This window comes from Callorhinchus milii, unplaced genomic scaffold (assembly GCF_018977255.1).
Source record: "Callorhinchus milii isolate IMCB2004 unplaced genomic scaffold, IMCB_Cmil_1.0 Scaffold11, whole genome shotgun sequence".
Classification (NCBI taxonomy): Eukaryota; Metazoa; Chordata; class Chondrichthyes; order Chimaeriformes; family Callorhinchidae; genus Callorhinchus; species Callorhinchus milii.
Genome location: NW_024704752.1, coordinates 16,353,954 through 16,376,211, shown reverse-complemented (window position 1 = coordinate 16,376,211; position 22,258 = coordinate 16,353,954). Strand labels below are relative to the sequence as shown.

The 22,258-nt window shown below is 35.4% G+C and overlaps 1 protein-coding gene and 1 non-coding gene across 4 annotated transcripts in view; one reads left to right on the top strand and one right to left on the bottom strand.

Moving 5' to 3' along the window:
* Nucleotides 1-216: 216 nt before the first annotated feature.
* Nucleotides 217-288, top strand: trnav-cac. The gene has a single exon. It is a non-coding gene; the product is annotated as a tRNA-Val (tRNA).
* A 6,238-nt stretch (nt 289-6,526) lies between these two features.
* Nucleotides 6,527-22,258, bottom strand: part of LOC103175318 (acyl-CoA synthetase long chain family member 3) — a 29,893-nt gene continuing 14,161 nt past the window's right edge. For all 3 annotated transcript variants that reach the window (XM_007888297.2, XM_042339105.1, XM_042339104.1), the window contains exons 4-15: nt 19,590-19,699; nt 18,967-19,105; nt 16,762-16,912; nt 16,458-16,581; nt 16,163-16,234; nt 15,751-15,890; nt 14,860-15,032; nt 13,679-13,753; nt 12,826-13,017; nt 11,123-11,237; nt 10,407-10,564; nt 6,527-9,068 (exon numbers count right to left, since the gene is read on the bottom strand). In XM_007888297.2, the coding sequence (XP_007886488.1) occupies nt 8,911-9,068; nt 10,407-10,564; nt 11,123-11,237; nt 12,826-13,017; nt 13,679-13,753; nt 14,860-15,032; nt 15,751-15,890; nt 16,163-16,234; nt 16,458-16,581; nt 16,762-16,912; nt 18,967-19,105; nt 19,590-19,699 (1,607 nt within the window). In that variant the 3' untranslated portion in view covers nt 6,527-8,910. The remainder of the gene's footprint in view (nt 9,069-10,406; nt 10,565-11,122; nt 11,238-12,825; nt 13,018-13,678; nt 13,754-14,859; nt 15,033-15,750; nt 15,891-16,162; nt 16,235-16,457; nt 16,582-16,761; nt 16,913-18,966; nt 19,106-19,589; nt 19,700-22,258) is intronic.

Sequence of the window (22,258 nt, the reverse complement as noted above, 5' to 3'; positions counted from 1 at the left end):
TTAGCATTTCCTTTTTACAAAAAACTAGGCAGGCCCCAAGAAATATCTTTCTAAGTGCAATCTTACATGAGGCAAGGCATATTTAGTTTTTGACAGAATCCACTTAAACGTTACACAGTAAATTATTCCACATTCACATCAACTCACCTATGCTCACCTACAAGATAATCCTCCAATGACCGAATGGTCTTCAAAGACTTGTGTTACAATAAAAGGCGTCCTGTAGCTCAGTGGTTAGAGCATTCGCCTCACAAGCGAGAGACCTGGGTTCGATTCCCGGCAGGGTGAAACCTTAGGCAAGTTTCCTTACTCTATACGCCTGATAATAATCCCTCAAAAAAAAAAATTGGTCACTTTAATCCACGACTGTGTGTGAGACACTGCTGTGCACAATTGGCTGCCGTGCTTCGCCCACAAATTTACAGTCAGTTCACTTTAAAGTATACTCTGTGAAGCGCTTTGAGACGTCAAGGATTATTATTTATTATATTACAATAAAATGTATCATTACAAGCACTTATAAGAAATATGCCTTTAAAGGAAGTTTGCTGTTTCAGTAAACATTGTGCCAAATTAGCATTTTCTGAAAGATTAATTGCACTTCCACAATTCAGGGAGTACACTTCCACAGCAATATAATGTATTAAAACAAACTGTTCATCCATGACTGAGCTTGTCTGAAAACTACAATAATGTCTGTTTAATCAGGTGTCAGTCTGGCTTAGTTGGTACCATTCTCACCTTTGGGTCAAAAGGTTGAGAGTTTAAATCTTATGTTGGGTTTTGAACTGGTAGCCCAGACTAGCCCAGCTTGCTCTACTGCGGTAGTAAGACCATTACACTGTTTCAGGTATCACATTTTAGATGTGACATAAATGTGTGGTCCTGTCCTGTGTGTTCAGCCTGATACGAAAGATACCCTGACAATATTTTAAAAGAGGGGAGTGCGTCCTAGGCAACAAATTGGTTATTCACTGCCCGGCTGATGCAAATGACTGTTTGTTGACAAAGGTAGTCACTACACTTTTGACACATTTAGTGACTAATGCTGTGCATTATTGCATATTTTTTTGACAAGGATGTGATTCACAACAAATGATGTACTATATAGAAATCAAGCTTGAGACAGATTGAATTATAACAGAGGCCTGTTCCCAAAATTATCACAGGCGTTTGAAGGCCATTTTTCAGCATAATCTCTTTAGTTTATTAAATTAAATTAAATAAATGAACACACATTTTCAGAATGCGTGAAGGTGCTGCCAATGTACTAAGCTGTGTAGAACTATGATTTTTTTTAACAGCAATGTGGAGAGGATGAAGAATATAAATGCAATTGAAAGATACTTATGAACACTTGAGTACAATTTGCAATGTTTGATAATTTAATATTGGCGTTATTATCAAACATTACAATTTTTATCACAATGTATTCACAAAGTAGAGTTTAGCATTTTTTCCAAGAATTATGTTGTTAGCACACCATCCATTCTGGTATGATGTATTTCATTGGACTGTGTGTTTTGCAAACAAATGTTAAAGGGTTTGCAACATTTCACAAAATTTGTGTACTTTTTCATTTATTTTGTTTTGCTGGACAAACATTTTCAAATCAAGTTCTGCCTGACTTTCCCTTACATATCCTGGGAACATCACGACCATTTCTCATGCCCTAAAATGCTGTCCTGTGGAATCAAACCTGTGACCTTCATTGTGTAACCACATGACATGTGAGTCACATAAATCTCACTGAGACATGAAAGGAGGCCCGACAATTCAGTCACTGTATTAATCACATTTTAATACTTTTGTTTTGAAAAATTGACTCTCACATCGTTGAATTCAATGGCTTTAATAAAATACACCAATAAATATTTACAATTGTTTTACAGCTTAACCTATTTACATTATTTTACAAGCTTATTTACAATTATTAGATGCACATATGGAAATTTTGACAAAGTTCTACGTCAGTTTCATCTGGAAGGATTTACAGTTTTCAAGTGAATCCAGGCTAGTTGCCAATAACATTTCTTTGGCTGTTTCAAACTGTACTTGACCAAATGTCAGCCTTTGGAAATTAACCCTTGAGTGGAATATGCTATTGGTCTAGTTTATACATATTGTACAGGTGTAAAATCACAGCAAAGCACTTACTTTTCTATTTTGGAATTAAAATAATATTTTGCAGATAGATTATTTGAAATAAAAGGTTCTAGGTATTTCCAAATCTAAACATTTCATCGGGTTATTAAAGTGCCTGTATCTTTATGGTTGGGTTACTTTGATGCATTAAATTTAATGTGAGAATTTACCACTTACTAGAAATATTATCTGCATATTATCTATATCAACTAAAATGCAACTGCAGAGATGCTTTCTAAAACTTGTATATTTTGCTGATAAATTGATTGAAGAACTCTGTGTTATTTGCTCTTGAATCTGAACTCAATTCAATATCTCGAATTACTGTATTTGGAAAGTCAACAGTCAATTTGGTTCTGACCAACTCAGCCAGATTGATACTGTACTTTTAATTGCTCCTTGCTTTCGGAATGATAAAATTCCCATTAAATATAACAATGATTGGAAAAGTATTCTGGATCACGGTTTCAGTGGTGGCTTTCGTTCGGCTGCTCTGCGTTCTCGTTAATCAAGTTTGTAGATCCTTCTGCCTCCTCCTCTTCGATGGTGAGATAAATGTCCTGGGCTGCCTCGGAGCTGATGCTGCTCTCAATGGAACACACAGCACAGGACAGGGCTGGCACCATGCTCTCAGGTAAAGCGCTGAACACCAATGGCATCTGCAGTGATTTCAGACCAGCCCATTCTCCCCTGTCATCATACAACAACATCAAGTCGCCTTTCCGTTCATGTCGCTTTGATCTTATGTAACCCACCACTATTCCCAGGAGGAATATTCCGTAGAAGCACATGACAATTAATATGTACAGATACTCATTATTTCCTGGGCTGTCTGCACTCTGTGCTGTTTCGGTTGATATTTTAGCAATGTTGGTCTCATTCGAATTATCCATCTTTGAGTTCTTAAGCTGTTGTCGCTTTGGTACAGTCAGTGAATTAACCTGACACACACAACCTAACACATCAAAGAGAACAAACAAGCATGAGTTACATGTCCAGATAATTAATAAATAAATACATCTTAAATTTCACTTGATTCTAAAAATCTATCACTAGGTTTATCATAAAGGTTTGCTGGAGTCTATATTTACGTTTTATATTAAGAATTGGATTATGCCTGAAAATAATAAGGCCACACACTGGTTGTTCAAACTTGGAAAAGGTACTTAGAATGAAACCCTGCAATGGGGCAGAATTAATGACTTGCAAAGAAAATCATTTAAATTTTTTACTTACCAGTGGTTTTAAAAATGCGTGTCCAAAGTGTCTTTTAAATGCAAGCGATGCAGTTACTTAAGGATGCATAGGAGGTCTTGAGTACTTGTCAATTCTCTGTGATCTGTCTCAGCAGTTGTACTTCCAGAGCTTTAAATAAATGCTGGAGTGTACCATCAGGGGCTGAAAGAGGGGAGTTGTCTTTGAAACTTACTTAACGCTTGTGGATCTGTTTTACAATAGCGGTTCAGTCAATAACGGCCTCTTGTCAAAAACGCAGTGAGCCAGCCAGCGGCAGAAGCTTTTACATTTGGTGACATTTCGATGTGGAATGAATGCTTCTTCTCTTACAATTCAAACTACAAAGGGAAATAGCACAACAAACCCCAGTGGTTAACTAATGTTAAGCTTTGTCCACTGTATGTGTATAGAATTCGAAGGTAAAACACAGAAGCCAAGTATGCATGTCACTGACAACACGGAAATTGCTCATAAAAAAGATTTACTTTTCTTCTGATATATCCAATAGGTCAAATAGTAATATTAATAATAGAATATGATGCTTCGGGAAAGCCTTTAACACCCCCATTTGTAGGGTCCTTGGGCTCAATGCCAGTGGAAATAATGCCAGACATCCAGCTGAAGTCTACATCATCTGCACCGTTAGTTCTGGCGTTCTACATTGTGCAACAAGGCAAATGTTCCTTTAACTTTTGTGTCGAAACCAGCACGTCTCACACTGCTTGTTCAGGGTTCAAATACTGTATTACCAGAACTCTTCAGCCTTCAGAATTAATACTTCATACAGCATTACTGTCACTACCATGCTTTTCTGCCCCCCCACCCCCCACCCCACCCAAAAAAGGTTTACAATTGCAAAATAATTTTATTCTCATCTTCCTGAAAGGTTTCCAGTCAACAATGCGTTTTGAAAAGTCTGCAAAGCTGCAAGGAAATACGTTTTTGGTGATATTCAAAAGATTAAAAATGTCATTACTGAAAGGTCACATGTATTTGTATATCATGGGCTTATCTAGCGGAATAAATTGTGCTCGAGGAACACATCAGTGCCAAAAACGCTGAAGAACTCATTTTTATTGACATAAAGTAGACATGTAGGACACTTTTGTTAAGATGAAGGGTGGGGGAGTTCCTAAACTAATACTGTAGTCACGTACTGTTGGAACTCTTTCACTGGGATTAACTGTTTCAGTGTTCGTGACTAGTTAAATGACAAGCAATTAATGTTCCTCACCATCAAAGCAATAATGAAGAGATCCCTGAATCAGCATAATAATCACAAAATATACAGTCAATTCACTTTACAGTATATTCTGTGAAGCGCTTTGAGACGTCTCGAAGACATGATAAGGCGCTATATCAAATGCAAGGATTATTATTAAAACAATATTACCTTAATAATAATTGCGGCTGAATTGAAAGACATGCAAGATTTATACATCAATTTTATACTATTAATCCTTGCAGCCAATTGCGCACAGCAGCGTCACAGTCGTGACCAATTTATTCTTCAGATTATTTTGTTTTTAAGTAATTATTACCCCTGTAAAAGCGATCCGCCAATCGACTTACAACCGGGTTCCTACTTACTGCTGGGTAAACAGAGGATTGTGGAGTAAGGAAAGTTGCTCAACATTTCGCCCTGCCCCAGGAATCAAACCCTGGTCGCAATTTTGAAACTTTTACTTTCTAAATCAATTATAGGATGTTTATCATGAGATGCATAGAAAACTAATTTTAATTCAATTGTTAAACTTTCTATAATAACAAGAGATACTAGTAATCATTGTGTATTTGTGTCTAACTCATACCTTCACTTTATATTTGTATAAAGCAGGCTGAAACATTCCCTTGGGATATTTAACTTTGGAATGCTGCCAGCATAAATATTTTACTGGTGAAACATTGGAATATCATCCCATCAGTCCTGGCATAGCCAATATATTCTGTGTTAGTCTCGCGCTCTAATCACCCCATACAACACGCCCTTTCGGTTTTCTTGCTAATGTCCAAGCAGTTCCAATGTGATTCTAATGCTGTCGACCCCGATTCTTAATCTCGTTCTTAAGCAGGGAAAAAACTACATTGTAAATGGTTCAATTATCCATTATACGATTATTTGTGTATTTAAATTCTATCTTTTGTTATAAGTGTTAGGATAATGCAGTTGAATTTTGTCATTTTCAAGTGTGACAAATTGAAATGCCAGTAACAAAACAAATGCATATTCTGTGAAGCGCTTTGAGGCATCTCGAAGACATGAGAAGGCACTATATCAAATGCAAGGATCATCATCATTATTATTATTATTATCTGGGTGGAAGTGACGCTATCTTAAGGATCCATGGGGCAAAACAAACCAGCAGACATTTTCCTCTTTAAAGATACAGCTAAAGTGATTGAATGGATGCTAAAGCAGATTCTTATCGCACTCACTCGACGATGGTTGTAAATTGTCGAATTCCCAATCTCAATTCCTAGTTTAGGGATTGAAGGTTGTGAAAAGAATGTTTTCTTCCTGGAAATAACCAGTCTCCTTTCTTGCTGACGTGTTCAGCTTTATTCAATTACATTCTGACCACGTCATTCGCTCTGCTTATTCCTGTGTTGGCACTGCCCTTCAGGGGCTGGGAGAATTGGAAACAATTTCCATCAAACTTGATGAAACAGTGAAAAGTAATGCTGAGACTGGTCATCTTATTGTTGATTTAACATGCCCGCCAAAATGTGTTCTTGCACACTATACTCATGAAAACGTACGTATGGATTATAATTGTGGCAATTCCCATCGAAAACGTGTTTGCATTGTTGGAAAAGTAACGAAATCGACAGTCAGCCATCAAACGGAGATAATTTCAGTGTTTTAGCATGACAGAGGTCATGTTTAACAAACGGCAAATTACTATTATTGTTATTCTATGTATTTGTACACACGTGCAGACAAATTTGTGTAGGACTAAATTATGAGATTTGATTTTAATGTTCCACAGTAAATTTTGAAATATGACAAATATAGAAAGAGTGTTGATAGTGTGTTATTGAATGTATATTTTCTAGATCCATGCATTCGGAGGCCAAAGTAGACAATTGTAAAGTTAAGTTTTTAAAATTTCACTGAAACAGGGGTACCTGAAAACAAGAGATGCAAACCACAAATTACAGTTTTATTCTGTAATAGGAAACAAATCCAAATACAAATAAATAATGAACATATTTGTAATTGTGGTTTATACAGTAGTCTTAAGAATGATCTTGCTCTAAAATACAATTCCAAGATTTTGCCTTGAAATTCATTATAGTAAAATAATGAATTAAGGTAACTAACTGTACAGCTGACTATTCAAAAGCAACTTTCACCGAATTTACAATATCCTAGAGGTATTTACAAATAGAAATGGACCATTAAATGGGAATACAATTTAATGTAGACGTCAACACCAGAATTCCTTAAAATAACCAGTAGTCAAAATACATAGAAGTAGAACAAATTTTCACTAGCAAGCAGGTCTTCTGCAACCTTAGCTGCAATGCACATTTTTCTCAATTGTACATTTAACTCTCACCTTGTATCTCCCCAACAGATGACATTTTGAAGCCATGCACAAAATACAATTAATGCTCAAATTATTTCACATGAAACATTTTCATCTTCCCCCAACAAGTTCAAATGCATTCCCCCACAGAATCATATCCTAAAAATAAACTAGCTTACTGCTATGTTGGCCACTGAATGCGTTAAGACTAACTTTTGAAACGTTGAGGTTTAATCACATCCTTCCACTTCCCCTGGCATCGGAAAGAACATGATTGAGTTCTACTTCCCAACATTCACAAGTAATTTTCATAAATCATTTGTACGCATGCCAATTTTTTTTAATATGACAATAATTATGACTAGCATATTTAGTACAAACATACCAGTCACTTGGAAAGTTATAACTGAATGTTAGTAGTCGAGAATTAGCTGAATAACATAGTTCACCATATCGGCGCACAAGAGGACAACCATGGGCAAGCCGCTGAAAATCTGAATTTATACTTTTTAATTTTTTTTAAGAAACGTGACTCTCACTATAAAAGTAGTTGTCTATTGCATCTTTGTAAACCGCAAACATTTTTGATGTATTCGTACATTTATCATCAGTACAAACTTGGGTTCCTAAAAGCACGTGGCAGTTTATTTTGGAGGACAAAAGGTACAGCGCATTCCAGATATTTTATTAATGTATACACATCTTGTATTTTCCTAGCTGTATTGCTCCAGTTGTACAAATAATTCCCCACATATAGGTGGGAGACAAGGTAAATAAGGTAAATTCATGGGGGTGAGGGAGTCTACCCTTCATTGTTTGACCTGTGTTTTCCTTTGGAGTGCAATTTAATTTCAGTCATGCTAGTTTATGGAAGTATCCCTCTTAAATTCCACTCTTAACCCTATTGATTTGTGCCACCTCATAAAATAAGTATTCCCCAAAGATCAGAGGGTGAAGCCCAAATCATAACTTCTGTGCTAAGCATATGGACATTTTAATAATAAAAATACTTGGATTTGATAAAATAAAGGTGAAAGAGATGCTATTTTCTTTCCCCCAGATGCAGATACCTTCATTTCCTATTTCTACAGGAAACAAGTTTAGTTATTTTCCAACCATGGGGTGGAACCTCAACTTTATGCACAGCGCATACATTCCTTTGCAAATCATTGACAGTAAGAATCATACTGTTACCTGGGTTCTGACATTGTTTGTGTAACACGGATTCTAAACGTCCTCAACTGACTGTGAATGTCTACACAATACACGTCATCATGTTTTAAGTTCAGACAAACTAAGATGCAAAAATGTCATAGCCTATTCAAAAATTTCTCGAAGCAGCCTTACTTACATACAGAGCAGTTTCTGCTTATTTCTTCATTTAGACAAAAGTCACTTTTACATCAGTCTACAAACAGAAGATACACTATGCACAAAACAGATAAAAACAGGTTTAGGTGTAGTTGATATACAAACATTTGTGGAAAACCCTCAGTGTCAATGAATTTCATTAGAAATTCCTGAAAACCCTTCAATTGATCAAGACCTGCAACATCCTCAAAACATACCAAATTTAAACATTGCACAAATTTATAATAAATAAAACCATACCATTTCCACAAGTCATGTGAGGACAGCGCTGTACTAGTGGCTCATGACATCGTGTAGTTATATACAATGTGTGAAATTTGTTCCCCTGGTCGGTTTACTGATTGAATATTTTAACAGATTATAAATAAACACAAAGATAAACCGGTTACTTTTGTTTCAAATGGTTTAGTAATCCTGCCCTAGATAAAACATTAATACCTAAATCAAAGGAAATTTGGTTTCTGGTACAGGACAACTTCATTTTACATTGTGATGCTTTACTCTAGGGTTAATCAGTCCTATGGTACTAGATTTGAGGAAAGTTGTTGTGTGGCATTTAGTTTCAGAGTTGTAATTATGGTTTTAAGTTCATTCCTATTTGAAGGGGTGGGTTGGAACAACAGAATTATTTTCCTCCATACATTCGCTCAATGTCTGCTTCATAATAATTCTTCAGCTCTTTGCGTTTCAATTTGAAGGCATCAGTGACCAGGCCCATCTCTGGAGTCCAAGGCTCTGGACTCAGGTGGACTTTCAATGGAATTTCAAACGTCTCCAGTTTTGCTACAAATACAAGTAAACAGTGATAAAACAATTAAAATAGCAGAAAAGAAACTGTTGTGCATTTCAAGTACACAGGTAGGTTTGAATCCATTTCAGAGTTAAGATATTTGAATTTAACATTAAACACTTTTATTAATTTTTTACAAAATCTGAATATTTTGTAGCTAAAGGATAGGGAGATTGGTTATCTTCTGAAACATAATAGAATGCCTTCTAGCAAGTCACACATGAGAAACATTAAGATCATAATATTGTTTTCAAGATATTTAATATATAAATTTGCACCAATTTGATTATCACTTGAAGCTCCCCAATAATCATTTGGCTCCTGTCCAGATTACAAATTAAGATGCAGAGACTAGAAATGTCCCAGGTTTGATATCCATGTTGGATTAGCTCACCTGAATTTTGTTTATAAATTAATTTCTAACAGCAAAGATGAAGATCATTCTGCTTAAGTTCAGAAATTCCTAAGGCTCCTGTCATTTTCTATGCTGGAATACATTTTTCTATATATATTTGTACTGGAGATTTTTCAATCAGATTCCACCTAATTTTTCCTTAGTGTTCTACAACATTGATGACCTTATAATTTTTTCTCTTTGTATCAATTTTTTTTAACTCACTTGCCAAGAATGAGGTGTAATGCAGTGGGTCAGTATAACATCTGGCATATTACAGATTCTTCATTAGCTTACTACATGATGAATTTCTGAAACTCCTTTAAATACCTGTTCATTTTGAGCTGGTGGTAAATCACATTTGCTATTTTTACTCTGTTGCTCCAATTGCTAACTTCTACCTTTATTGTTCATGTTGTTTCCCGTGCTCCTATTATCTTTCCAAATCATGCCACTTCTCTAACTATTTCAATTTGTTTTCATATTTGCCCCTCTCCTTCATGTAACATATTTAGCACAAATTCCTTAACAGACTGGTGAAGATCGAGATCTGTGTGAGAAATGGTGGGCTCCAATTCACAGCACACTTAAAATCATTAAAATGACAGTATCATTAAAATGTTATAAATTAGAATCAATTGTACTTTAACCATAGTTGTAAATGACTATGGTCATATTAACCATTTTGCAACCTGATTGTCTGTGATTATAACTAGGATTAAAATTGGATTTACCTACATCCTGCCTTGCACCCTCCCTTCCCGCTTTCAAAGTCAATCCTTAAAACTGCTATCTTTTTGACAGCTTGCCCAGTTCTCTTTGCCTCAGCTATGCGAAGCACTTTGACACACCCTTCCAATGTGAAAAGTGATATAAAAATATAAATTGCTGCTGTTGGATTTGCCAATGGATTTATTAATTTCTTGTTCAAGCTAACCTTGTCCAGCAACCTCAATGATTTCATTCAGCACTTCTCTCTCCATGTCAGAGTTTTTACAAATCTCACTCCAGGTCCCACTTATATTCTTCTCCTTTGCAAGAGCCATCAGGTGCTTTTGATTGGGCACGACAAAACAGATAACATAAGACTCATCACTGAAAACAAATACAAAATTAAATTTCTGTTATTCATGTTGGGGGAGGACAAATTTCCATTGTACGTCACAGCACATTTGAACTGATTTTATGCAAAAGTGTATACAATATTCAAGATTTCACATTACTAACCCAGATTTATGATCAATGTATAATTGTGTGCAAACTGTTTACATATTTTTCATAAATTTGCAAAAAAGATAAACAAAAGATTAGGGAAATGAGTTTCTAAATCTAATACATTAGCTGATACAATAAACTGTTTCTTTTTACTATGTCAGAAGCAGATTGTTTTGTATTCTGGTCTATTTGTTGAAATAAAATACAATTCTTCTTAATCCCTCAAAAAATAACCTTCAAATTAATAATAATTTGGTCACTCAATCCACAACTGTTTGTGGGACACTGCTGTGCGCAATTGGTTGCCGCATTTCGCCCACAAAATATAGTCACTATACTTTGCGGTATATACTGTGAAGCGCTTGGAGAAGTCTCAACAATGTGATAAGGTGCTATATCAAACCCAAGGATTATTATTATTATTTCCTTAAGCCTTACCTGTTTGCATATGCACAAATATTTTCTATTATTGGGCTGTTCTTCAAAGCAGATTCAATCTTTCCAAGGGCAACGTACTCGCCATACTGTAGCTTCACAAGATCTTTCTTACGATCTGCAAAACACAATACAGAACATTAATCCTAAATTTGAAAACAGATGCTCCTGGAAAGGTCAACATTTGTCAAAGAAAAATTCTAATGTAAGATAAAATAAATGTACCTCTTTTACAATGAAAATGTTTTAAAACTTTGTTTTAAACTGTATTATCTTTTTTGATTTCTTACAAAGTACAAAGGCGTGTAAAAGGTCAAGAAAATACCTCTCTGGCTCGTCTTAGTTTTTACACAAAGAATGTATACATTTTTAAAAAGCATATACATATCCGTAATTACTCTGGCCACTGAATTCAATTTGGCATACTCATACATATCTGAATTACAGAATGTATGTTAAATAAAAGCTGACATGCACTCTTTTGTGACAGAAATGCTCACTGAGCATTCTGATTACACTTGCTTTATAAATCTGCACAAAGTGCCATTGCACATTAGGTGGCACTACATCAACATCCAGCACACAGAAACAAACAAGGGCAGATATCTCATTAATCTTATCCTGCTAATTGCTGAGATCACAGAAAGTCTTGGAGAAATTGTACTAGAGGAAGCGCCAGCTCTGTTCCTTGTGCATGCTCCACTAAAGTGTTGATTGATTCTGTGTTTGAACTACTGCCCATAAGAGACAGTCAGGAGACATCTTTTTTTATTTCTATGCTTTTTGGACTGATGAAGAATACTGAAGCAGAGAGAATTGTGTTTTGAGCCGAAAGTGCCAGCAGCACTTTCAGTTCTTCGTTATGTAAATCTTCTGCTACAATATTACTATTAGAAAGTATGTGCATTAGAAAAGTCAACAAATAACTGATCCAGAAGAGATATGATATGCCATATTGGGATGGGAATAGCAAACCAAATGGGTTGACCCAATGTATCTAAAGTTCATATGTCCAAGTGATTTATCAGTCGATGTCACATCTAACTCATAATATGAATAGACAGATCAGTCTATTTGTTGAAGTCAGTATTGTAACTGGACAATGTTAATTTGTATGTAGTCTCAACAAAGTACAATGTTTTTTCAATGAAAAAAATGGAGAAATGAAGAACTGAGTAACTGCCTTCACATAAATTTATTTTTGAAGATAAATAAAAGTGTCTATGTGTCCAGTATGAGATTCTGTGTTAAAATAAACAGCTGCTTCCAGAAGTTTACTGACTTCTGTAAATGGTCTGGCAATATAGACCCAGAACAAAAGGAAAGTTTGACTAATTCCTAAGGGCAATTCAGAAAAGTTAACATATGGTAATGCTTTAACTGAAGCACAGAGATTTCCCATAACTCTTAACTCTTTACCACTTAAAAATTGCAAGTTCAAATTGCTGAAAAGTGTACATTTTCCAAAGACTATTGGCAAAAGGCCAAACCATCAGTGGCACCAGTACACATGCGGTAAAGATACCAAACCTACATATAAACGCATTTAATATATTTTAAGTTTGGATATAAAATTTAAAACAAATAGCTTTCCTTATTCATACTTGCATATAAAACCACTGGGCACTACAACTCCATTTTATTCTCAGCATAAGCATTTAGATTCACATTTTCACCCATTACCTATGAGGTCTTTAGACACTAACCAATCACTTTAAGGCATCCATCTGGGTAAAATTCTCCTATATCTCCAGTGGAAAACCACCACTGGCCAGCCTTATCCACAAAGTAATCTTCATGGGTTTTGGTCACGTTTTTAAAGTATCCTTTGGAAACATTTGGGCCGCCAATAATAATTTCTCCTCTAGGATTTGGTCGGTCATAAACCGTATATCCACCTTTTAAACGGGGGAGGGGAGCAAACAAAAAACAGTTATTATACATTCTTTCACATATGTAAATTACCTTGAAATTTATGTACAAGTCATAGTTTCAAAATTTAACGCATTTCTAATGTCAATGTTTTGCAAACATTTTCATAAGTAGTTTAAGCCACACAAACTAGCTTCATTGAACCATTTTCTAAATACAAGATTGCCAATCTTCCAAAGTGATCATTGGTTCCAGTGATTTGTGTGTGTGTGTGGGGGGGGGGGGGGGGGGAAGAGGAGAAAGACAATCTTAATTCATCTCAGTTGTCCAATACGTTAGCAAAATCTGATTTGATATTAGCCAGTGATAGAGCAGCATTAATGGAGTGATGTGCATGACAAGTTATCGTGCCTCCAGATGACTGGAGGTACGCAGATGCAACATGCATCTAGTCATCACTGAAAATAATTTCAGCGGCTTTCAATATTAACTGCGCTACAATTGGATTTGACAAACTAAGGGAAGAAACTCCCCTCACTACCAAGTAATATTATGCTTATAATTGTGATTTTCCAATTAGTTTCCTTAAACATGGCAGCAAGAGCAATTTCACGCATTAGCCCTTTTATATCAGTATTATACTGTATAATGTTGATGTATTAATTAAGTTACAGTAGTTTTACTCACCTTCCTCCCAGTTTTTCAGCTGAATCTCACTGCAGGGCAGGGGAGCACCAACTCGACCAGTGCTGTAATCATTCACTAAAACAAACAAATACTCAACTAGCACCTTTTTCTAAAAAGCAATGTCTGGATCTCAACAGTATGTATAAGATAATTATACATGTACACTCAAAAGTTGAATTGGTTTGGCCTAGGTAACCAAGTCTCCTATTTAGCACAAGGATTTTTATATAGTAATAACTTGGTTCTCAATCCCCATTTTGTCCTCTAAAGTCTAAACTAAATGTGGCAGCTGATATAAAAAAATACAGCTTCAATGCACACTGCTAAAATTAATCTTAATATTCAATTTAGTTGTGCCTATAATCAAATTCTGCTATCTCACTATTTTCTCACCTCTACTCATGATCACATTTTACTTATTTTCCTTTTATCAGAGATCGTTTCTAAATGCATTATTATTGTTTTGTGTTTTGACTGAGTATTTGACTGTGGGTTAAGAGAAACTGCATAGTCAACCTCAATCCTGTTCCCACAAGCTTTACATAAATATGAGCAGCATCTTATTGTTAAATCAATTGAATCCCTTCTTAGTTTCCTTGTGCATTTACATTTACCCCTTCTCTTCTCTATTTCTATTGTTATTAAAAAGTGATATGTAATTGTAAAATTAAACCTCCTAAGGAATTAATATCAGTTAATGTTTATTAAACAGACTGCAAACATAGTCAGAAGAGTCTACCATATGTAAAATATTCTTTGTAAAGTATCTGTAAGAAATCTATTCTTCCATTCAAAGCAAAACATAATATCAATAGATCAATTACGTATTTTTGCTATTTTGTGATAAACAATACACAAAATATAATTGATATTATTTTATGGTCATATTCTTCAATTATGCTTTACGCCAGTTGACAAGTTACTGTATTAATTACACTATGCCAAATATATTAGTTTCTGAGTGATAGCTTTGTTTTGCTTTTGGCACATTTTAGGGAAAATTTTAAAATGTCTTACATTAATTTGTGTGAGACAAATGTATTTGGTTCTTTGACAATTGGGAAAGACTTAGGAATGTGTTCTAAATAATTTTTCAATTAGTTTTACTTTTATATTTAAGAATTCCTTAGGTCCATTCCACATCTAACTGGATAAGATGGACTTTCCAAGAAATTACTAACCATCACTAATTGTTCCTGCCCCACAAGTCTCTGTTAACCCATATCCTTGTCCAACAGGGCAGCAGAAGCAGATGTTCATGAAAATCTGCGTGGACGGCGATAAAGGAGCACCTCCACATAGAATAAGCCGTGTTCTTCCTCCTAATAACGACCTCACATTCCGAAAAATCAGCCTGTTCACAAAGAAAATAAAAGAATTTTAGCACTCTTCCAAATGATTTGTCACCTTCAGGTTAAAAATGATCAATTTCTGAACAGCTAAGTAAAAGAAAATGATCTTTCTGAAGCAACAACAACAACTTACATTATATAGCACCCTCCATGCAGGGCAGCGTCTCAGAGCGCTTAACAGTGGTGGAGCCTGACTCCGAGCCCAGGGAGGGGGGGGGGAGGTGACTGTAAGCAGGAAGGTTTTCAGGTGGGACTTGAAAAAGGTGAGGGGGCATGGTGGAGCAAGTAAGCAATTTGACAAGACATTATAGGAAATACACATTTTAGTTCAGGATTTCAACATTGGATAAATGCATATATTTATGGCTTAAATTTGTTACAACATGTCTCATTGAAAGATATAATATATTGAACAAAATAATTTATTTCTCTCATTTACAAAGTGTTTCAATGGTCTCCTCGATTGTTAAAGAGTTTGGAGGTCTTAAGACATGACAACCTTTACCAGGTGGGTCTGCTAAAATCCAAAGCATTGTTAATAGATGTCCTGCCTGCCTGACTTGAAAAGCATGGCCAATCCTCAAGCTGTGAGATCAATGGGTACAGCAGCCTAAATTAACAATCACTGAGCAATTACCATATTTATATAAAAAACATTTTCATACATTGATTATGCTAAATGTAGTTAGTTTTACAGCTGTTTTGTCCACTATTTCTTACCAGTCACAGAGAGGAGTACTGCGGCCTCTGAATATCTCATCCATTTTGTAGTTATACGCAAGAACAAATAGGGTCCGTTTTATACTGTTCATCTCTTCTACTTTGTTCACAATATTCTTGTAAATTCGATCCATGATTTCCTTTTGGCAAACAAAATTAAAATAATGACCATATGGAAGTTGATCAAAGATATTTTCAAACGTTATCACACATTATGGCTCAGAGTATTTTAAGAGTTACCACAAGGAGAATATTCTGGCTATTCTTTTCCCATTTTCCTGCAAAAATTCACACAATTTACACGGTCTTCGCCAGCTTCTAGGAGTGGACTAGATGGGTCTTCTAGGCCTTTATCCTCTCTTTCTTTACCACATATTTATGTATAGCTGAAGTATTCAACCAAAATACTTACTGGTACAGCTGCTAATAATGTAGGTCGAAGTACTGTTGTATCACCCTTGCTCCCTTTCTTGATTTTGGCAGACTGCAACACAACAAAATAAGTATTACCTGACGATGTTGCATCTTTGGTTATTCAAGTGAAAATAAATAAAAAACTGTAGGGAATAAGTCTCAATGAACATTTGTATTATTGTATAAAACAGTTGGGTGAGTGAAGAAGACAGGAAAGACATATCAACACAATAGAATATGCAATTGTTTATATTATTTTACCTGCTCTGCTCATTTGAAATACAATTGGTTACCTGGTCTGCTAAAGTCTGAGGAGAGGAGTAACCAATACGGCAGCCACAGGCCAAGCAAAGTGTTTCAGCACTTAGTTCCAGAACATGTGCTAATGGCAGGTAACCAACGTAGGTGTCCTTTGGGCTTTTATAAACATTTAAAAAAAAACAAATTAGCATACTCTGAACAGCAGCAAAAATAGTTCTTAGAAAACCAATTGACACATAACATTATTTAACATTTCAGGGCTTGGAATCACGCAGTCTAAGCTGAAACTCCAATGCAATGCAGATCAATTTCAATGACTTATTAACTCACACCTACCCCAGGCCTGAAACACGTGCCGACATTCCTGCTATTCCAGCAATAAGGTTGCCATGTGAAATCATCACTCCCTTTGGTATTCCTGTAGATCCACTTGTGTACATAATTACTGCAATGTCTTCAGTTGTAGGTTTGGTATATTGTTTGTGCACTGATGGAGAGAGAAGAAACGTTGTACTATTTGAAAATAGATTTAAAAGGATAAATTATATATTGCACGTAATGTATCACAAATTCAAGAGATTGACCTTACAAAAGAAATGGTTCATTTTTTGTATTCATCAACAAAAAGAGATACCAGTGCTGGTAATTGAACATACTTTCATCATTTTCACCACCAAATACTCTGATAAATACCTGATAAAGTACAGGGCAGATTTTATTCAGTTCTGCACCAACAACAAGGTTTAGCTCTAACTTTCAAAGAACACATATATATATTATTCATACATCTATAAAGAACTTATATTAAGTTCTTTCGTCCATGAAGACAGTTTTAGTCAAAAACCACCTCAACGAGCAGAAGGTACAGATATTAGAATTTTACATATTTTTAACCAGCATTTTGCAAATGTATCACGGAACAGTACTCCACACAAAGACTGTCATACAAAAATGTATAGGCTATTTCTTTCACATCTTATTTTATGCAGATGTGGCTTTCAGCCAGATTAAGGGGCACAGAGCCATGCAATTCATCTATTGCTTTTAATTAGCTGCAGATGTGCTTGGCCTCCACTAAATGGAATAGTTCTTTATTCACATGCCCTGGAGGCTTGGAGAGATGGATTCACCAGGAAAATAAAACAAGGCACTGAATGGAAGAATCACAAAGCAAGGAAGGCAATTGACAAATTATAATTTAACTCATTTCTTATCATGGAATATTAAATACCAGAGAATACAATAAGATACAAAGAAACTAAATACAATATCAAAACTGACTTTTCTTAGTATTCTGAACTAATTTCAGTATGTCATGACTGGTGTCTTATACAAACGCGAGCCAAACAGTTCTTTGGCACACAGTCAAAACAACTTAACTAACAACTCTTTCTACTGTAAAAAGATTCTCACACAAGACAGAAATTGACAGTTATTACTTTTCATGATTGATTCAACAGCTGACTGGTAATATAAAGCAGTGGGCTCAATAACGTGGGTTACCATACAATCCTCTTTGAACCACTGAGACTAAAATTCAAAATCAGTTGAGGCAAATAGGATAGAAATGTTCTGTTCCTGATAGAATAGAGCAAATCCTGAAACATTTGGGGAACCTAAATCAATTCCCTGTCGCTGTGAGTCCAGAATAAAATGGTTTAGATTTATGAGTTTGCATAAGTCAGACAATGTCACTCAAAGAGGTCATAAGTATTGTTGGTGTGGGAAACTTCAAGTCTTATTAGCTATCCTTGAGGCCTGTCTTTGAAACCAAAATAATAAAAATAATATAGTGGTGCAAATGGGGTGCTTTTCTGAAGTTGCAACATGTTGTAAGTGTTATATTTTGATGAAACCTATGCTCAACGATGAGCAAAGCAGAGTTTATGTAAAAACATAACTATTTCTATCACTTTAATTTCTTACACTCAGATTCTGCCCCTTATTGTGAAATAAAATCCAATCCAGAAAGTTTCAATTTTTTTCTACTAACAACCACCTAACAACTTGCATTATATAAGTGCCCCTCACTCAGGGTAGCGTCTCAGAGCGCTTGAATTTAAATTTAAAGTCATGTTCAAATCCATTTATACCTTGGCAATTCTCTACCTCTCTAAGCTCCTCACTCCCCAATCCACCAACCGGCGCCTCTGCTCGACTGACCCCAGCCTCTTGCACGTCCCTCGCAGCCTCTGCCGCTGCATCGGAAGTCACTCTTTCAACCACTACGCCCCCAAACTCTGGAATACTCTCCCTCAATCCCTTCACTCTTTCATGTCCCGCCGGAAAACTTTCCTCTTCGACCGTGCTTACAGCCACCTCCCCCGGCTCGGAGTCAGGCTCCGCCACTGTTAAATGCTCTGAGATGCTACCCTGCTTGGAGGGTGCTATATAAGTGCAAGTTGTTATTGTTGTAGTAGTAGAACGAGTACAACAGAGGTTGGTTAGAAATTGTTCATGTTTTGCATTCATTTATTTTACAAGATGACATGTGGCATGCAGATGATAAATATATATAAGGAATTTTGAAATTATATTTACAGTTTTCTGGTTTTGAACCTAGGTCCTCTACAGCTGTCATGTTGTGGACCATGATACCACGAGGATAATCAGCCCATGCTGTTGGCTTGTCATCCACAATTATGATGTGCTGCAGTTTGGGAACATTAAGAAGGATGTCCTGTGGAACAGAAATGGAAAATATTGAAATAAATCATCTGAATCCAGGCCCATCACAGCAATTAAGTATCTGCAAATCAATAGTGTGTCAAGAGGCGAAAATTATCAAAAGACTACCAAAGAACTTAATCATTATTTATATAGTACAAATCAGTAACCTAGAAATCTACAAAACAGCGATATTGTTGATGTTTTAGTACAAGCGTTGTTAAATAAGAACATGGATGGGAACAAGCTGATCCATATCCAGTTTATAAACTGATTTGGTGAAAATAAGGTGCCAAATTGCCACATTTCCAGTATGAATCTGATATGAAATATGTGATCTTGTGGTTTTCATTAGATTCCAGATTGTCAGGAAAAGGGAGTTTGGACAAGGTATGCACAGTTTGAAGTTGAAGTGCAAGGCATGTTAAATTATTTGCGGGCAACCAGCTCTTTAACAGCAATGTGTGTTATAAAACACAATATATCCAGTGACCTACCTTCAGTTTGGTTTGCAGGAGTTTCTTGCTGGTGATAATGTGAGTAATTTGCGTTTCATTTAAACCATGTGCAATTGCATTACCTCCCAAAGTTGCATATAGGGTAACAACTGAAAAAGAAAAAGAAAATTATTGAGCACAATTTTGACAAAATTAATTCATTTCACAAGTCAGAAAAGTCCTCTGAATGTTATAGGCACTATGCTTTACAGTGAATCCTATGAAACAATTTGAGACATCCTTCATACTATTTTAGATGAGCCTTAGACCCTGAGATAATTAAATTTCATACACAATATGAAAGATTCTCCTCCCTCCTTGATAAGGTATTCAGATGCACCATGTCCACAGATAGAACACTGTGTTTATAAAAGAACAAAAAGAACCTCATAAAAATTAAGCTTGGGAACATTCTCTTCCTTTATAATTTTTTTCAATATAAGCATTATAAATAAATCTATTGTAAGGTTTACATTAGGTTATTATAACTAAGGTATTGAATCCTGCAATAAACATTATACTTAAATTTCTAGCAGTTATAATAAAATGATATCAAATGAAAGTCATCTCTAAAATTCTCACTTTGTTAGTCAGTTTGGTGCACACTCCTAGGAGTTAGTATAGCATAGTTAAATATTTTAGACAATAATCTAACTAGTAGCACAAAGACTATTAACAGCAAAAAACAACAAATAGAGCAATGATCATTATTGCTAAACAATTTCAAATACTGTTCAATCCAACCAATACTGCAATTATGTTTTTTTTTGAATGCAATGTCACAGAAGTATTGCTCAGCAAAACGTGTAGATGATGCATCAATTCTGCACTGCAATTAGCATTCAAAGTCAATTATCATTATTAGGAATAAAATAACCAGTGCCCAAAATGTCATTGCATGAATGATACAATCTCATAACACAAGTAAGAGCTCCTTCAGTTAATAAAGATTCCTACTGTGGAAATGAAGAAAAANCTATCAACCATTGAAATGTTAGCTGACAATATGACTTCCTCACCAAAAGTATTTCATGCTTTTATAACTATACATGCTACTTATTGCACTTTGCTTCTGATTCTGAAAGCCACAAGTCTACTATAAACTGTCGCAGCACCCCATATTTCATTGATGGAAATAAAAATGAACATTCATGGCTTTAGTTTGCATAGTACTTTACAAGAACTGAATGTACCAGACTTCCCAGTAAAATTTGGCATCGATACAGAGAAGAGATGGTCTCTGAGGATTTTTTTTTAAAAAGTATGATTTTACTAACAAGAGAACATTGCAGAAGAAACTTAGCTGATATACAGTATTTTAGTATCTTTCAGATGCTACACACATCACCAATGAAGAACTGCACCACTATTAAATGCGAAAGTGCTCATCAATTGAGAAGATGAGAACATGAAAAAGGTGTCGGGGGGTGGAAGTACATGCAAGTACATTTTGTAGTTTCATCAGTCATTTTTATTTTCTCCCCAGCCACTAACTACATTAAGTGTCTTGAACCAGAAAAGTTACTTTTACAATTAGCGAAACTGGACAAGAGAGGAAGCTGGTGTTCAGTAGATCGGACTGCAGTAGCTTCCACTTCTACTTGTATTTCTAGTTTATGTACTGAATTCAGCCATTAAATTCTGTAGCACTCAAGGTCAGTATATTTGGCAGAAGCTTTCTAATCCATAATTGAATGACTGTAAATAAAGTAGCATTTAGAAATGATTTTTTGTAACACATCTACACAATCAAGATGAATACAGAGGTTGCTTGTTTTCCTACATAAATCAATTTACACTGATTTTTTGCCTATACATATCACTCCTTATGAACTTTTGCCTATAAAAATACAGCCACTACGCTTTACAGTGCATCCTGTGAGAAGCTGTGTAATGTCCTCCTGACATGAAAGGTGGGAGCTGTAAACGAATGAAGGGTTACTATTTAAATTATTATGTGGCAATTAGTTCTGTGTGACTCAGCAAAGACAACTGGAAGAGCAGCAAAGCATACGTGGTCCAGATTGGAGAAGGCCTCCACGTACTTAGCCAGATACATAATCAAAATATATTTATCATGGCATGATATCAAAATGTTAACCTATGTTTGACTTTCAGATCCTAATTTGAAATCCTGCAGTGGATTTCTAATTTCCAAATTTTTGAACTTCACAAATTAACTATATTAGATGTGATCTAATACTCAAATTGAAGCAAGAGTTAGGAGGTACAGATGCAGCAACACCACCAGGGAAGGATGGGGGTGTTCTGAGGGCAGGTAGGCCTATTTCTAGAACAGACAAATTAAAATGTTTAATTTGAACAAAACAAAATCCCCCCACAATTTCCTGCCTCTCTTAAATAGATGAAGCATGGCATAAATGGTTAGGAAGTTTGAAGTTCAATATTATATTTTCTACTCACTATGGTCACATACATTTGAGGTTACCCTAACTTTGCTGCCCAGTTAATATTTAGCATCTCAGAGGTATTATATTTATTGTTATTATCAGCACAATATAGTTAGATCTGGTTTGGTTAAACAATTTACCACAACTATGGAAATGCAATTGCATTTAAACTTAGATCTTTTTAGTAACTGCAATTGTTACCGAACACAATACTGTGTGTAAAAAAAATTATAGTGAGTAATCACAGCTTCAATTTAG